The 17,292-nt window shown below is 38.9% G+C and overlaps 1 protein-coding gene across 2 annotated transcripts; it reads left to right on the top strand.

Annotated features, from left to right (window-relative positions):
- Nucleotides 1–4,728: 4,728 nt before the first annotated feature.
- SERPINB2 (serpin family B member 2) lies at nucleotides 4,729–17,217 on the top strand. 2 transcript variants are annotated; one of them, XM_017528877.2, is made up of 8 exons: nucleotides 4,729–4,803; nucleotides 8,481–8,657; nucleotides 12,132–12,251; nucleotides 13,826–13,954; nucleotides 14,474–14,591; nucleotides 15,283–15,425; nucleotides 15,955–16,119; nucleotides 16,449–17,217. In XM_017528877.2, exons 2-8 carry the CDS (start codon nucleotides 8,490–8,492, stop codon nucleotides 16,851–16,853), a joined length of 1,248 nt encoding a protein of 415 aa, XP_017384366.1. In that variant the 5' UTR covers nucleotides 4,729–4,803; nucleotides 8,481–8,489; the 3' UTR covers nucleotides 16,854–17,217. The 2 variants fall into 2 exon arrangements, with proteins under 2 accessions (XP_017384366.1, XP_037594562.1); XM_037738634.1 differs by lacking the exon at nucleotides 4,729–4,803 and adding an exon at nucleotides 6,899–7,150.
- Nucleotides 17,218–17,292: the final 75 nt, after the last annotated feature.

The following is a 17,292-nucleotide window of genomic DNA, read 5'->3' on the forward strand; positions in this document are numbered from 1 at the left end:
AAAGTGTATGTTCAAGAATGTTTTAGCCAAGATGTTCCAAATTCACACCATGGAGGTGACTGCCTTCACCTTCATTTGGTTCTGCTCACAGCAACAACTACGTAAATTTATGGAATAAACCATGCCATCTAACTACTAAGGCTAATTAATACTAATGATCTTTGTTATAAATTAACATTGTTTCAATATATCTAACTGGAAGTCATTAAAAATAAGGTTATTATGTAGAATTTTATATTAAAATATTAAAAATTTTATATTAAAATCCTATTTTAATATAAAATTCCTTTTTGACTTACTTCATATCATGTTTGAGATAATTTCAGTGGTGATGTTACTGCTGTACAGAAATGATGCATTTTCCTAATTTGAACATTACCCATATATCCATAAATCATGTAAAACAGGTAATTATGGAAGTATCACTGGTTGCTCTTCAAAGTGGGGAGGATAGAAATGCATTACAATGTGCCAAACATGAGCAAGTCATTTAGCAAACACTAAGTGAACACCTAATGTGAGCTAAATGCCTGTCCTAACCATTGGGGAAGACCATCACAGTCTTGGACTTCATGGCTGTTACCATCTAGCAGGGAAGATAGGCACTGAATTAAAACTACATACGTTATGCAATCACAGTTGGTTAGATGTGTCAAAGAAAAAGCACAGCATATGCATGTCCCAATTAGAATATTAGCACTTTATTACTTATAAAGGTATTTTTCTTCTTTTGGATATTATTTCTTTTTTATACATGATTCATTGTAATAATAGTGGGGAGAGGAAAAACACCTCAATATAGAAACTTTGATAAATTATTTCTGATTTTAAAAGTAATGCATGCCTATTATGGAAAATGTGGGAAGGTTTTTAAGGCACAAAGAAAGAAAATGGCGAATCTATAAAGTTATCACCTAGACATAAACCCTGTTTATGTTTTGAAGAAATATTACACTAAGTAATATTTCTTATGCATGTATTTTATTTATATAATTAAGATCACACTACCCATACAATTTTATTTCCTTCCTTTTCCCGCTTATGATTATCTCATACACATTTTTCTAGAAAATAAGAGGCTTTCTGTTTCAGTAATCTCATACTCCATAGGAGTGATCTGCTCTGCATTTGTCGGATGTACTATTTCAGGTTATTTGAAAAAGCTTGATCTTACGTATTTTCTAATGGTAAGGAACATTCTTTAGTGATTGGGTGTTTTTTTCTAGTTGACCTACTGGCCGGGTTACTGCTATAGTCTCCTAATATATTTCCCACCCTTTAGGCTCCTTCTCTTCTGAATTTTCAGATTTTTTCTTCTTAAATCTCAACTTTTTTCAAGTCATTTCCCTTCTCCAGAGTTTACAGTGCACTGACTTTAGCTTAGATTTCAACTTAGTCTGTTATCAAAGGCTCCTGTATAAGATATGTTCCTTTTCTCCTTTCCTCCTCTGTAGCACCAACTCAGCTCCAGACAGGCCTCAGGAAGCTATTCAATAATCTTTGCTTCCCACTTCTATAATATTAGTGTCTTCCTCTCTCTATTGTGTAGTTTTTCATTTATTTCAACTCTTTCCTCAAGGCCCTAACATACATTATCCATCCTTTCCCTTCTTTGTATGATACTTACTATTAGCAACACTCAATTTGGTTTTAAGTTACATATTATCTTTTACAAGTTCCTCTAGTTGTTTGAGGTGTGAAAGTCTAGTCTTCTTATACTGAACTCATACCGTTGCTCTAACCTAGGCAGAAAGGCAGCTCCCAAATCAAACACCAACAGTCACCCTGTTATGTATTAGCTAATGTTATGCAGCACTCACTACCAAGTGCAATCTGCTGAGGACTTGGCAGGCATTATCTCATTGATTATTCACAGCAGTCTGTATTATTTAGAATCCTTCTGGCTGCAAATGACAGAGAACCCAAAGTGTCAAATGATTCTTACACAATGCAGACTTATCTGAGAACTACAGCAAGAGCAAAAACTAGACGTAGGTGGTTTCCGGCATTGGCAGGTGTCAGGGATTTTGTTTGGCATCTCTGAAAATTTCTCAGGCTTCCTATATGGTTGAAGTATGACAGTGGCATCTTCTGGCATGGCATTCCAGCACAACCATGCTCAAAGTTGGGTAGGAAGGGATGGTATAGATATGGAGATTCTTTCTTGATGCTTCCTTCTATCAAGGAAAGAAACATTTTCCCAACAATCCCCAGTGGATTTCTCCCAAAAGTCGTTGTCCAGAATTGGATTTCTATGTCCACCCATCCCCTGCACCCCCTTATCCCTACCACAAGACTGGCAGCCAGGCTTTCCTTTCCTGAGATCAAGAACTCTCTGAATAATACCTGAAGAAAATCAGGAAGAAAGATAGCAGAAAGGCATTGATTTGGGGTAAGCAATCAACAGTATCAGCTGTATAGTGTTATTAGGAAATTCAAAGTTAGAGTAGTTGAGAAACGTGCAAGATTATACAACTAGTAAGTGGAAAAAAGAAGATTCTGAGACTTTTCTGAGTCTCTCAGAATTCTTATCCTTGCTCATCACAGTATAGGGCCTCTCTAGAGAGTTTTACCATGTGACTCTATCCATCAAAAAATATTTGGTAGGAATTTACTTGATGCTTACCACTGTTCTTGCTGCTGAAGGGAAACCAAGTGTATATTTAGAGATATATCCTAACTCAGATGATACTGCCAGAATATACAAGATTACTATACTACATACTCAACTCTGAAAGTTGCAGTTCTATGTAGACGTTCACTGAGGGTTGTAGGAGTCAGAACGGACTTCATGGAAGTTATGGGGTGTGAATCAAACATCATAGATGAGTCAGTGGGGAGAAAGAAGCATGACATTCCTCTTGAGAATAACCGGAAGGAAAACAATACGGTGAGAAAGAGTAGCACCTGAAAAGTGAGTGAAGCAAAGGGTGGCTGAAGTTCTAGGTATATTGGCATCTGTCCCAACTTGTTAAGCTGCCAATGTGTAGCTAAAAAACAGTTAAACGGGCTGGGTGCAGTGACTCATGCCTGTAATCCCAGAACTTTGGGAGGCCGAGGTGGGTGGATCATGAGGTCAGGAGTTCGAGACTGGCCCGGCCAAGTTGGTGAAACCCCGTCTTTACCAAATACTACAAAAATTAGCTGGGTGTGGTGGCAAGGGCCTGTAATCCCAACTACTCGGGAGGCTGAGGCAGGAGAATTGCTTGAACCTGGGAGGTGGAGGTTGCAGTGAGCGGATATCGTGCCACTGCACTCTAGCCTGGGTGACAGAGGAAGACTACATCTCAAAACAAACAAACAAACAACAACAACAAAAACAGTTAAACAGTTTGGTCACATAAACATTACCAGAAGGGTCTTCCTGGACTGAGGCTGAAAGGTCAGGAAGGACTTAGCTCAACACGACTCCTGAGTACTCATAGGAGGAGAGCACAGAGGAGTAAAGGGCATTAACACATGTAAAACGGTCAGTGGCTCCTAAAAAGGATAAGATCTGTTTTCTTTTATTCTCTTTATTTTATTTTATTTTTATTTTTTTGAGATGGAGTCACAGTCTGTTGCCTAGGCTGGAGTGCAGTGGTACAACCTCACCTTACTGCAACCTCTGCCTTCCATGTTCAAGCGATTCTCTTGCCTCAGCCTCTCAAGTAGCTGGGATTACAGACGTGCGCCACCATGCCTGGCTAATTTATGTATTTTTAGTAGAAATGGGGTTTCACTGTGTTGGCCAGGTCAGTCACAAACTCCTGACCTCAAGTGATCCTCCTGCCTCAGCCTCCCAAAATGCTGGGATTACAGGCATGAGCCACAGTGCCTGGCCATAAGATCTATTTTCCAATCAAGAGAAGATGAACAGTTCTTCTTGTGTCAGGATATTAGGGTAGAATCCAGAGTTATTTAGAAAATTACAGCTTGAGACAATGTAAGACAGTTTAAAATAGAGAATTTCTAAGAAAAAAAATGGTGGATTTTTTCTTCCCTCCAACGCCCTAAACACCACTTGGGTCTCCCTAGGGTCAAAAGAGAGTAAATCTTGGCTGGGCGCGGTGGCTCACGCCTGTAATCCCAGCACTTCGGGAGGCCGAGGCGGGTGGATCACTTGAGGTCAGGAGTTCGAAACCAGCCCGTCCAACATGGCAAAACCCCGTCTCTACTTAAAATACAAAATTGGCTGGGCATGGTCGTGCATGCCTGTAATCCCAGCTACTTGGGAGGCTGAGGCAGGAGAATCACTTGTTCCTGGGAGGCAGAGGTTGTAGTGAGCCAAGATCATGCCACTGCACTCCAGCCTGGGCAACAAGAGCAAAACTCCATCCCAAAATAAATAAATAAATAAATAAAATAAAGAGAGTAAATCTCATGGCACTTATATATTGGAAGAAGCCCACAGGCCATGGCTGACGAAAGTTAGAAAGAGTATTGTAGAAATTGATGCTATCCTTGAGCACACATATAGTGGGGGAAATCTTGAAACTGGGGCTGACAGATTTTAGCTAATTTTGACAGGCATATGTAGATATTGACCAATTCTTAAGTTTCAGAGTGACCTCATCCTCCCCCAAAATTTCTTAAACTGTGCCTTTACAAAGAAGTATTTCTATTCAAATGATGTTGTGCTGAGTAAAATGTTGAATCACTCAAAGGATATAGATCAAAAAGAGAGAGAGAGAGAAAAAAAAAAGCTGTGTGGGAGGGGCAGAGCTGTATAAAACCAGTCATTACCATGTCTGAACTATAACAAGTCTCAGAGGAGCATTGCCTGTCAGACAGCAACTCAGAGAATAACCAGAGAACAACCAGGTATTTCAATGATTTCCATGCCATTTCTATGGGAAACAGGGTTTCATGTTTTCTTTGCCCTCATGCTGGTATTAATAGATTGAAAATTTGAATGTGAGGTGTTTACAGAGGGTGAGTAAAATTTAAGTGGTGTTTTCTTGTTTGTTTAATAAGAAATATTTTATTTCAAGATTTGAATTACATTTACAAGGTGTAATTTTGAGTCTCAGAAGCCAACAAATGCTGACGTAGCATTAACCAAAATGAAATGTACATTCATATTGTGATGTCAATTTTATTGAACAGGTTAGAATATGTATGTTCTCTACTAGCTACTGTTTTGACACAGAATTTGATGGAAATAGCTACATTAAAATATTTTCATTTAAGCACTTGAATGTAATCTCTACACTGTATATAAATAATAGGAAAAGGGGACTCCATTTTCATCTTAGATGAAAAAGCAGGAACTGCAAAAATTAAGTAGCAATTTGGGCTGGGTCAGTCTAGTACAACAATATATTTATTGAGTTTAGTTCAGTAACCAGTCAATTTAGTGAAAGAGAATAATCAGCCAAACTAGTTGTGGGGTTGACTGAAGTATGGTTCAGTAAATAACTTCATACCCCATAAAAAGATACTTATTCATTATGAAAGCCATCAACTAAAAGAAATTGCTTTTAATTCTGTTGGGGAAAATGTACCAGTATTTGATGAGATATTCTCTTGAAACTATTATTTCCTCTCAGTTCTGATTTATTCTTGTGGTCAATTTCAAAATAATTCCACTGCCTAATTGTAAAAAAAAATAAATAAATAAAAAATAAATGTTTTAAATGCTGCAGCAAACTCCAATCTAACATTCAGGGCCCATAGGATGAGGGTCAGTGGCCCCCGTGTGACTGGTGACTCCTCCCAGAGTCTCCCTTCCCTGTGCCAAGTTTCAGTGGTGCATTTGTCAACTTTGTGTTGCAGGAACCAACACAAGCACCAGGAAGCCCAGCCCTGCATACTATTCCCATTAATTCATCCCAGTAATACTGTTAAAACTTAATTAAGAGCATACTATTTGGAAGTTAATGAGGTCATATAAATTACTATAATGTTAAAAAATGCACAGGAGGTATACCTGTTCCAGGAGGAATATTGTATTTCACAATGCTCCATGGTTTCAATTTTGCATTGTTTTGAAAGATTTTCATTCAGACATAAAGTATGGCCTTATCTGAGAGTCAGAAAACACTGCATATGGATGCCTTCATAGATTTCTAAAATTACGAACCTCTCAGACCTTATTGAAAATTTTGTAGGAAGCCATTAGACTTGGAATTGGAAGTCTGGGATCCAGCTTAGGCTTCTGAAATGAACCAGCTGTGTAATCTCCATTTTCACATTTTCATTCATATAACAGAAATTACTGAGCCTTACTGGACAGGTAATTAGGCAAATTAAAAAGGGAGCTGAAGGAATTTGGCTAACTGCCATATAGACATCAAATATTTTTATATTAAATGTAATTAATTGCACCTTATTTAAAAATATAATTCAAACTACTTTTTTGAAAGAAGTAAATGCTTCCAGGACAATTTGATTCTGTTCTTATTAACTTCTTTCTTTATCAAGTTACCTTAAATTCTAACTTAGTATTAATAGAACTTTCTGACAGTTTGTCTTTAGGGTTAAATATTCTTACTGTCAAAGTTACTAACTATGTGGATTATTACAAATAATCCAGTATGGATCATTACAAAGAATCATGTATTTAGGTATGGAGAAGTCTAAATTTACTTTTCTGGCTCTATCTCTTATTTACATTTTTCAGAAATGTAAATAAGATAGAGAAATATTTTATTTATGTTATTAATACTCTGTTTGTTTCCAAAAAGTATTAAGGTAATTAATTTTAAAAATCTATACAATAAATGCAATTAATTTTAAAGACAATTTTAAATTTTAAAAGTAAGAGGAAACAAAGTTTTGAGCCATCCAGTGTAATCTAGTATCTGTGATGCAGCAAGAGAGAAAAAAAAGTGACTTTTTTTTAAACTTAATAAGCCTTTTAGTAGGATTACAGGTTTACTACTTCTTTCTTTTGACTTCCTCTTTCTAGCATTTCTTGCACTGTAACTTGCTTAAACACTTACACTTGATAGTGAAGGTATGAATCACCGAGCAAAGCGATGTGGAACATTGGAAAGAGTGGACTTCCTTAGACAGACCTGGGCTTGAACCCCTGCTCCACTACCTACCAGCTGTGTGACCTTATACAAGTTACTTAATGTTTCTGGGCATCAGGATATAATCTATAAAATAGGGAGAATCACCTCTATCTCATACAGATCCTGTAAAGATTAAATGAAGAGAGGAGGTATGAGAGTTGTAGGGATAAGTTTTATTTAATTTACTATTTTCGTCTTGATAAAATAGTTTGATTATATTTCAAATGAGAAATTTTAATGCAAATTCCAGTCACTTTCTTAAAAAAAAAAAGAGTTCATGAACCAAGGGTTCACACAAGAAAGAAGTGGCCATTGGTCCTTGTTGGGGAGCCCTGCCGAGTAAGACCACGGGTGTAGACAGCAAGACCAGAGCCAGAGGACACCCTTCCTCCTGGGTACTTCTCCCAGCCCCTCCCCAGTTCTGGAAAGGCACTGTCACAAGAAGGTTTCCCAAGGGATGATGAGTGTCAGCGTTGTTTGGTATATTTATATATTTTGATAATTATCAGGTATGTTTTAAGCTATGATGAAAGCAAAACATACAGCTGAAAAGGTGATCATTGGTCAGGACCAAAAAACACACACACCTTGGGTGTAACCAGGCATTAGTTGCCTGCAGAGCCTGAGGTCAGGGAAGGTCTCAGATGCTTCATACCTTGGTGTGTGTATAAGTTTCATAGGTCTCGGATTAAGGATTATCCCTGCAATCGTGCCTGGCATTGACTTTCTACCTGATGGGGTGGCAGAAGAAGGGGGTCTTCTAGTCCTCCCAGTAATGAACTCCCCAGTATAGGAAGTCTTTTTGTAGTAAGGCTGTGGAATGTGTGGTGTGTATAGGGAAGGGGTGTTGGGATAGGGGCTGAGTGAAAGTCCAGACCTTCAAACAATCAGTCTAAGCCACTTTAGAAACAGGAAACTTGAAAGAAATTGACCGTCTTACCTGGCGCAACAAGACTATATATGCAGGTGGCATACATTTCAATAGGTGTGTATCTTCCCGTGTGGCAGTGTGTGTGGTGTGGATGTGTGCAGTGTTTTGTGGGGGCAGCATAGAAGCTGAGAGTATGACTTTAGGGTCGGTCTATCCAGCTTCAATTCCTACTTCCATCCCTATTTATTGTCATTGTTATTCTATGGCATGCCACAAAATGTCACTACTCATCATACAAAACACTTCATGTATCTCAGGACTGGCTACACAATTTACAGGGTCTGGTGCACAGTGGGCCTTTTGTGGCCCACAATTATCAGGAATTTCAAAATGGTGACAGGAGAACATTTGGTCAAGCATGGGGCTTTTTATGGCTGCACAGGTGGCATGACCATGAAGCTGTCCCTGCCCTGCCTCATGTTCCATGAGGAAAAACAGAGAGGGAATCTGACCCTGCACAGAGTACAGACTGTCCTACTCTGCTGACCTCACCCAAAATGTTACCTCATGTTTCAGAGCTGTTTTTTTCTTCCTCTCTTTCCTTCTAGATTGAAACAATGGAGGACCTTTGTGTGGCAAACACAATCTTTGCCCTCAATTTATTCAAGCACCTGGCAAAAGCAAGCCCCACCCAGAACCTCTTCTTCTCCCCATGGAGCATTTCGTCCACCATGGCCATGGTCTACATGGGCTCCAGGGGCAGCACGGAAGACCAGATGGCCAAGGTGAGTTTGAGCTAAAGCTCCACATTTGGGCCGAGAGGTTCCTGAATGGAATTGGAGAATTGCTCTTGTTTTATGCTAAAGACGTTTTGACTCAGGAGGTCAGCAATCACTACAGGTAATGAAGCAGTGATCCTTACAACATGAATTACTTAGATTCAAATCTGTAAGACAGCCAAATCCCCAAAACCTTCAACTGTAGCTGTTGAAGGCATATGGGAGTTGAATAGCCTGCCAGGCTGGAAACAGTTATGAGTGGCCACCACTTATATTTTAATGATACGGTATTCTTATTTTTCAAAGCGAGTGTTTTGTACCCTTTATCTCATTCAGTTTTATGACAGGTATCATTTTACAGATGAGAGCACTGGTGGTGTCAAGAAAGCCCCTACTGTCTCCTAACTCCTAGCTTGGGCTCCTTCACATTTCTCTGCCACTGTGGTGTTTGTTCACTATTCCTATGGAGAATTCCTGCTAATGTTAACAGAGTATCACAAAGGGGGAAAAAACATACCAGAGCAGTGCTCACTATACCCACAGAAATGCATGGATAGTGAGGTAGCTGCAGAAGACCTGGCCAGATGACCGTGCCTGTGAGGTCACAGCAGCAGAATGGGACCTGGCATTATGCATGGCCAGCCCTGAAAACTAAGGTGGATGGGGTGCACGACAGCATCGTGAGGGATTTCTGCAAGGCCACTGTCTGCCGTCCTTGGACACGAGCTCAGTCAGGGAACTCTTTCCATGGAGCCTGGGCCCTGGAAATTACATTGGACTACTTCAGGTGTACACTGCAGTTGTCACTGCAATAGTCACTCCGCGCATACAAAATTCTTGTGATCGTGCTATTTCCCAGGTTAGGGACTTCGATGTGACCATCATATCATCAAAATTTCCTTGCATTCAAACACATCAATATTAACATTGAAGGTTTTAAGGACAAGCACACATTGTGCATGCAGTCACACCAAGATGCCACCGGCTGATTTCCAGTTTCCCACGAGAAAGTACCTGAGTGTAAATACATTCTTTCCATGCACATGGTGACCCATGTAAGGTGGGCCTTATTTGAAGTTTGAAGTTTCACAAAGAGAGCATTGGCCAGTCTTGCTGCAGGAGGACAATGGATGGATGAATCACCGTCTGTGTTTGTGACAGTTTGAGCATCGAGTCTTGAAACAAAACTCAATTGCTCAACTCCCTGATACAAGTAGCCTTTTGCAATACTCTTTCCCCTTTATTTTTTTTTTATTTTTGCCTTGAAAGAATGAAGACAGTAAATTGGCATGAAAACTTTAGAAATATCAGGTCTTAGTTTTTGTTTGTTTTTTTTTTTTTTTTTTTTTTTTTTTTTTTTTTTTTTAATGTACAGGAATCAGAAGCAATGTATTTTGGGAGCATATCCTAAATTAAGTGCTCTAGGTGGTTAAAGTAAATATCTTTATTTTGGTACTGGAGGAAAATAAACTGATCATTCTGGACACAAGACAGCTTTTCTGTGTCTAAGAAGTGCTTTAAGCCTCTGGGACTATGTGAAGATTCTATAGAGTCTTTTTTTGACAAATATTTCCTTTTTTTATTATACTTTAAGTTCTGGGGTACATGTGCAGAATGTGCAGGTTTGTTACACAGGTATACATGTGCCATGGTGGTTTGTTGCACCATCAACCTGTCATCTACATTAGGTATTTCTCCTAATGCTATCCCTCCCTGCAGTCTTTTTACAACTCTGTTGCATGTGCAGATTCTGAAACTCAAATGTTAATATAATTGCTTCCCAAATAAAAAGAAAAAGACATTTCCTGGCTTGGAGAAAGTAGCACAGACTTTGGAGACAGATGTATCTGTGTTTGAGATATGGCTTTGCTCCTTACTCTGTGTGTATGAGGACATTGAAACTCTCTGCATCTCAGTTTTCTCATCTACAAAATGGAATAAAAATGGGTGGCCTGCAAAACAGTTGTGAAAGATTAGAGATACTATGTAAGGCACCTAGTGGCAGTCATTGTAAACATAACAATACTTAGAACTTAGCCAGGCATCTTTCTGAGAACTTCTTATAAATGTACTCACATAATGCAAAATACTATGAGGTAGGTGCGATGTATACCATACTCATTTTACAGATGAGGGGATTGGAACAAGAAGAAACCACACAGTTGGGAATTGCCGAGCCTGTTAGAAGTGGTATAGTTGTAGTGAAAGAAAAGAATAAATAAAAGGTATAAGCTCCTAGACAGCATAGGTCTGTGGGAATGGGGGTGTCAGCTCTTTTGCTTATAGTGAGGCAACAGACCCATCCAGGCCAAACTGCCCTTGCATGGACTGGGGGCAGCTCACAGCCCCACTTTTGCAGGGAGCTCTTCCTGAGTGACTTTGACACTGATTCAGGAAGGCTTTAGTGCTAGCCCAGAGAACTCTGATTTAAGGGTAAATTTCCTTGGCAGGGAGGAAAACCAGCCAAGCTGTCACAGGAAATATTCTTTTATGTGAGGGTGGAATTGCACCACTTCTTTTCAGAGAGTACTAGGCAGGAGTTACGACATATGACTGGAAGAGAAAGACCTCCCAAACCCTAACACATCTCCCCCTAGCCCAGAAATTCACCAACTTGCTGGAGGAGGCTACCTTAATTAACTTCATTAGCAGAACCCTAACCCTCAAGCCACTTACCAGATCAGTTTCTACTCAGGGGCCCCATAGGGAAGTGCTACAGGACAAAGGGTTTCCAAGGAGGTGGAGTGGGTGGTTTCCAAGGTAGGGGTGGGTGGCTGGGAGCCAGGGCCAGTTTGCAGGTACTAAGGCTGGCAGATCAAGGCAGGCAGACAGCGGTGCGATGGGAAGGAGATCTGAGGCAGCTTCAGAGGGGACAGTCTTTGCTGCCAGCTTCCCCGTGTCAGCCAAAACTGCCTACTAACCGTACACAGAGATTCAAGGTGTCATCAGACCAACTTGTCCCTGACACGGACATTCATGTCTCTGTGTGTGAATATGGTATGTGTAAATATTTTAGATCAGCCCTGTCAATATCGCGTGACCCATTTTCATGCTTTAGCTGACTTTGGCTTGTAGTTTTTGGCAGATTGAAAGTATTTTGTATATAATGCCACTGAAAAGAGAGAGAGAGACGCAAGGTTCTGAGTTAACCTTGTGACTTTCTTCAAAATACTGGCATTTCTTTCAAAGCAATTAATTGGCTGGATGTAATTTAGATAATTTGGGGAAGAGGTTTCACATCATTTCATAATAACAAATTGTTTTCCAAAATGGCCAGGATATAAATTTCTATAAGGGAAATTTAGGTTGGCTGACACCTTTATATTACGCAGAAAGAGAATTAAGTATCTGTGCTTGTTTCCCATGTATAAGGTCAGGGAAAAGATCTAGGACCATTGTAGAGCCACTTGATAGCCAGCGTTTTAAAAGTTCAGTAAATCCGGGGGCAAGTGTAACCATTCTCCCTAATTCTGATTGCAGGTGCTTCAGTTTAATCAAGTGGGAGCCAATGCAGTTGCCCCTGTGACTCCAGAGAACTTCAACAGCTGTGGATTCATGCAGCAGATCCAGAAGGGTACTTATCCTGATGCGATTTTGCAGGTATCTGACTTATTGGTTCATATCTCTTTTGTATTTTATTTCTACAATCTTCTTGTCTTAAAGCCACAATGTTAGACTAGGAAGGAAGAAAATATACCCTCCCCCATTCACAGAAAGAAAGCTAACACTCGGAGTTATTAAGAAAAACATATCCTAAGGTGGTACCCATGATGAGAGATGAGTCAGGGCAGAATCCAGACTTCATGAGTTGTAGGCCAAGCCTATTTCTTTCTAAGTTCTCTCACACCCCTCTGTCATTGGTGAGGAATGTGTAATTTATTATAAATCCATAGCAGAGACTCCTAGAATACACATGTATGGATGAGTATTTCCAGAGGAGAGGGCAGGGACTGACAATTAATTGAGAAATGGGGGAAGGCCAGGCCCAATGACTGCATAAGAAATCACTGACCTTCAGATATCTTTCCCTCTGTCTATCTAATCTATCATCTACCATCAATGTCTCTTGTCTATCTTATCTATCATCTATCAATCAATCCTATCTATACATCTTATCTATGGTCTATCTTCTCTCTCATCTGTCTTTTATCTATTAATCAATCCACTATCTCAGGCAGTCATACCTTTCTTCAATACTCCATTTCCTTAGATGTCAGGTATCCAGTTAAATTACAGAAACTGGGTACAGACTGCTCCTGTTGGTAACCAACTTTCACAGTCATGCTTATGAAGTAAATTATGAAGAGGTATCGCCAAATCTCTCTTTTTGGTCACTCTGACAATCTTTCTACCCATCGCCCAGGGAACTGTGGGCTGGAGGAGGTGAACAGGAGCCTGATCCTGTGGAGATTCTGCCAGGTCTCCTGCAATACCTGGCAGTCTGTCTGGAAAGCTCTGTCCCCTGCCCTAGGATAGGGGGCTTCTGTGATAAGCCCTGTGTCTGACATGGTGCTAACAAACTTCAGGTTGGGGACTGAAATTACCACTCACTTTTGCCATAGAGGTATAATTGACAAATAAAAATTGTATGTATTCAAGATGTACAATGTGATGACTTGCTATACCTATACATTGTGAAATGATTACAGTCAAATTAATGAACACATCCGTCACTACAATTAATTACCATTTGAAAGTATGTGTGTATGTGTAGTAAGGACACTTAAAAATACATATTCTTCACAAATTTCAAGTAAACAATTTTATTAACTACAACTATTAACAAACACAGTCTTATTAACTATAGTCATTATTACCGTATATTAGATCCCCAAAACTTATCCATCTTATAAATATAACAAAAATTCCTTAGAGTCCTTGAAGTTTAGGAAACTGAAAAGGGACCTTTCTTCTAGGCTGTTAGTTACCTCCTGGTTAAATCCAATCCATAGACACAGCAAAATTTGAAACAAATTAAAATTCATCTTATTAGTTTTAATGCACCACATCCTTATCAAAATAATTTTCTCAAAGATTCCTCTAAAATACTAAAAACAAAGTATGTATTAATACAGCATTTCATCATTGTACTAAAAAAATATTATCATGACTTAAGAAATATCTTGTTTGGTAGTCCTGTGTTAAATACAGAGAATCCCTTCTTTCTGTTCAAGGCACAAGCTGCAGATAAAATCCATTCATCCTTCCGCTCTCTCAGCTCTGCAATCAGCGCATCCACAGGGGGTTATTTATTGGAAAGTGTCAATAAGCTGTTTGGCGAGAAGTCTGCAAGCTTCAGGGAAGTAAGTGAAACCTGTAATTGAAATGGCTGGGTCCCAAACAGGTAATGAGGTCACTTTCAAAGCAATTCTCTACAATTCTACACTTCATAAAAGCAGAGTTGGAATTCCACACCAGCTCCCTAGGGCTGGCCTCACATTAACAACTGCCCCTCCTGTTCCCTCTGTGGCTGCCTCCTCTTCCTGTTGCAAATGTCCCAGTTGCAGAGTTATAAATCAGGAAAACAAATGCAACTGTTTTCCAGAGACACTATCCCCCAAGCCAAACCTCTTTCCTTTTATTCTTTGTCTATAATGCAGAGTGCAAGACAGTGGGTAGAGATGGGTGGGTGTGTGGACCACTTCACACCCATGTGGGTCCTGCACTTTTTCTCCCTTCAGCACCTGCCTTCCATAGCCAACCTCCACTCCCACCCTTACCCCAGGTCTCCTAATCTCAATAGGAAGATCGTAATTCACAATTACACCATGGCTTGTTTGGTATATATTCTGTGTAACCTTTGGCATTGTCTTGCTTCAAAGGAATATATTCGACTCTGTCAGAAATATTACTCCTCAGAACCCCAGGCAGTAGACTTCCTAGAATGTGCAGAGGAAGCCAGAAAAAAGATTAATTCATGGGTCAAGACTGAAACCAAAGGTAAAGCCAAGAAAATATTTTCTTTTCTTCTTTCCATTTAGACAACTCTGATCTTTTTCCATCCGTGAACTTAGCCTTCACCCCTTTTCAATTTGTCCAACTTTAGTTACTTTGGTGGATGCAACTTTATTCCTGTTTAGCTCAGTGGTGCTTTAAGTGAGAAGAAATAATTGAGGCCTACTAATAGAAGATATATGTTTAGTAATTAAATATTTGATTTTGGATGTTACCTGAGAATGGAATATGAAAGGAGGCAGAAGTTTTCAAAATAGGAAATATGATCAGATCCTCAGACTATCTAGACCAGATCTAGAAGAACATGATATATTTTGGAAAGGCACTATTGTATTCCTTAGGAGGCTCTCTTTCACTTCCTTCTGATTTGAATAACTTTCAACTGCAAAACTTTGAGAAAACAATATAAAAGGAAGTGAAAATCTCGTTCCAAATTTGATAGGAGGTCTATATTTTAAATGCATTATTTCTTCATTTTTTTTCTTTGACTTTGCAAGCCTTTTGAGAAATTGGTTTCAATTTTATTTTTGCTGTAAATAAATCTAAAGAAAAACTACCTTGAAGATCAACATCTCTGTAATTTGACGAATTTAGTTTGATGGCTACTCAGAAAATTCAGGAAGTAATTTCACAGCTCTTAATTACGAAACCTAAATATGTGTTATATTTCCTGTAGGCAAAATCCCAAACTTGTTGCCTGAAGGTTCTGTAGATGGGGATACCAGGATGGTCCTGGTGAATGCTGTCTACTTCAAAGGAAAGTGGAAAACTCCATTTGAGAAGAAATTAAATGGGCTTTATCCTTTCCGTGTGAACTCGGTATGAGAAAACAAAATGTATCTTCCTAACATATATTTTAGAGCCTTTGACAAGATATAGACAGAAACATTAGAGGCCTCTCATTCATTTTCCTACATGACTTGCTAGTTAGAAATTATGCAGGTTGGACAGTTGATTGTCTCTTTCAAGAAACAGTAGAGGGAAAGACCATGGCTTTATAATTTTATGTGACCAGACTCAAATGTTGGCTTTACCACTTAGTTCAAAGAGCTGTAAGTATTGACACATGGCAGAGTTCCTGGCCCATAGTAAGAACTGAACAAGTGTTATAGAATCATGGTTGTCATTACCATTGCTGTCTATTTTACTAAATGATGCATATAAAGTTGAACAAGCTAATAACACCAGAGTACCAACTGTAAGGGTGTACAAATAATTTATTTTGTTGATTTTTTAAAAACCCACATTTATCCAACACTAAAGTAAAACCCATCCTCCTTTATGTCTAATTGTAAATCTCTGGGCATCTTATAATTGACTTCCATATTTTACTTTTTAATAATATTAGATTCAGCGCACACCTGTACAGATGATGTACTTGCGTGAAAAGCTAAACATCGGATACATAGAAGACCTAAAGGCTCAGATTCTAGAACTCCCATATGCTGGAGATGTTAGCATGCTCCTGTTGCTTCCAGATGAAATTTCTGATGTGTCCACTGGCTTGGAGCTGGTAAGGCATTTAGATATTTAAATTTCTGGGGCTAACCCTGCCTTTTGTGAGATGAATATATACTCCTTCCAAAATGATGTGGTAATTTTTCATGGAAATATATAAAACAGTTGATAGTAAATATAGCATGTCTCTAAATTTCATTCAAAGCCTTAACCATGACACACATTTTACCTTCTTGTAAAAATCTGACCAACCTATTAACTTTTTATATCACCCACAATGTAGTAAAGTCACTGATTTTTAATATTAGACTTAAAGTTGTTTTCCTTCTTTTCTAATACTTGCTGTATTTTCCTTTGTTTGTTTTGTTTTGTTTTGCTTTGCAGCTAGAAACTGAAATAACCTATGACAATCTCAACAAGTGGACCAGCAAAGACAAAATGGCTGAAGATGATGTTGAGGTGTTCATGCCCCAGTTCAAATTAGAAGAGCATTATGAACTCAAATCCATTCTGAGAAGCATGGGCATGGAGGACGCCTTCAACAAGGGACAGGCCAATTTCTCAGGGATGTCGGAGAGGAATGACCTGTTTCTTTCTGAAGTGTTCCACCAAGCCATGGTGGATGTGAATGAAGAGGGCACTGAAGCAGCAGCTGGCACAGGTGGTGTTATGTCAGGCAGAACCGGGCATGGAGGCCCACAGTTTGTGGCAGACCATCCTTTTCTTTTCCTTATTATGGATAAAACAACCAAGTGCATTTTATTTTGTGGCAGGGTTTCCTCACCCTAAAACTCAAACATTCTCTTTCTGCAAAAGATTTTGTAGATGAGTTGTGTGCCTCAGAGTTGCTATGTCAAATTGCCAAAAACTTAGAGATGTTTTCTACGTATTTCTGTTCTTCTGAACAACTTCTGCTACATGCTAAATAAAAACACAGAAATAATTAGACAATTGTCCATCGTAACATGGCAACCATATTTGGCCTTCTAAAATGAGATGATGCCCATTTAGATTTTCCTTATTATCAGTTTATTTTTATAACACTTACTTTTACTTTGTTATTTATTATTTTATATAATGGTGAGTTTTTAAATTATTGCTCACCGTCTATTTAATGTAGCTAATAAAGTTATAGAAGCAGATGATGAGTTAATTTCCTATTTTAAAAAATGCATTTACTTGTTCTCCTAATGAAGAATGAGTAGGTGTCCCTCCATGCCTTTCTATA

Source organism: Cebus imitator, unplaced genomic scaffold (assembly GCF_001604975.1).
Source record: "Cebus imitator isolate Cc_AM_T3 unplaced genomic scaffold, Cebus_imitator-1.0 Scaffold55, whole genome shotgun sequence".
NCBI lineage: Eukaryota > Metazoa > Chordata > Mammalia > Primates > Cebidae > Cebus > Cebus imitator.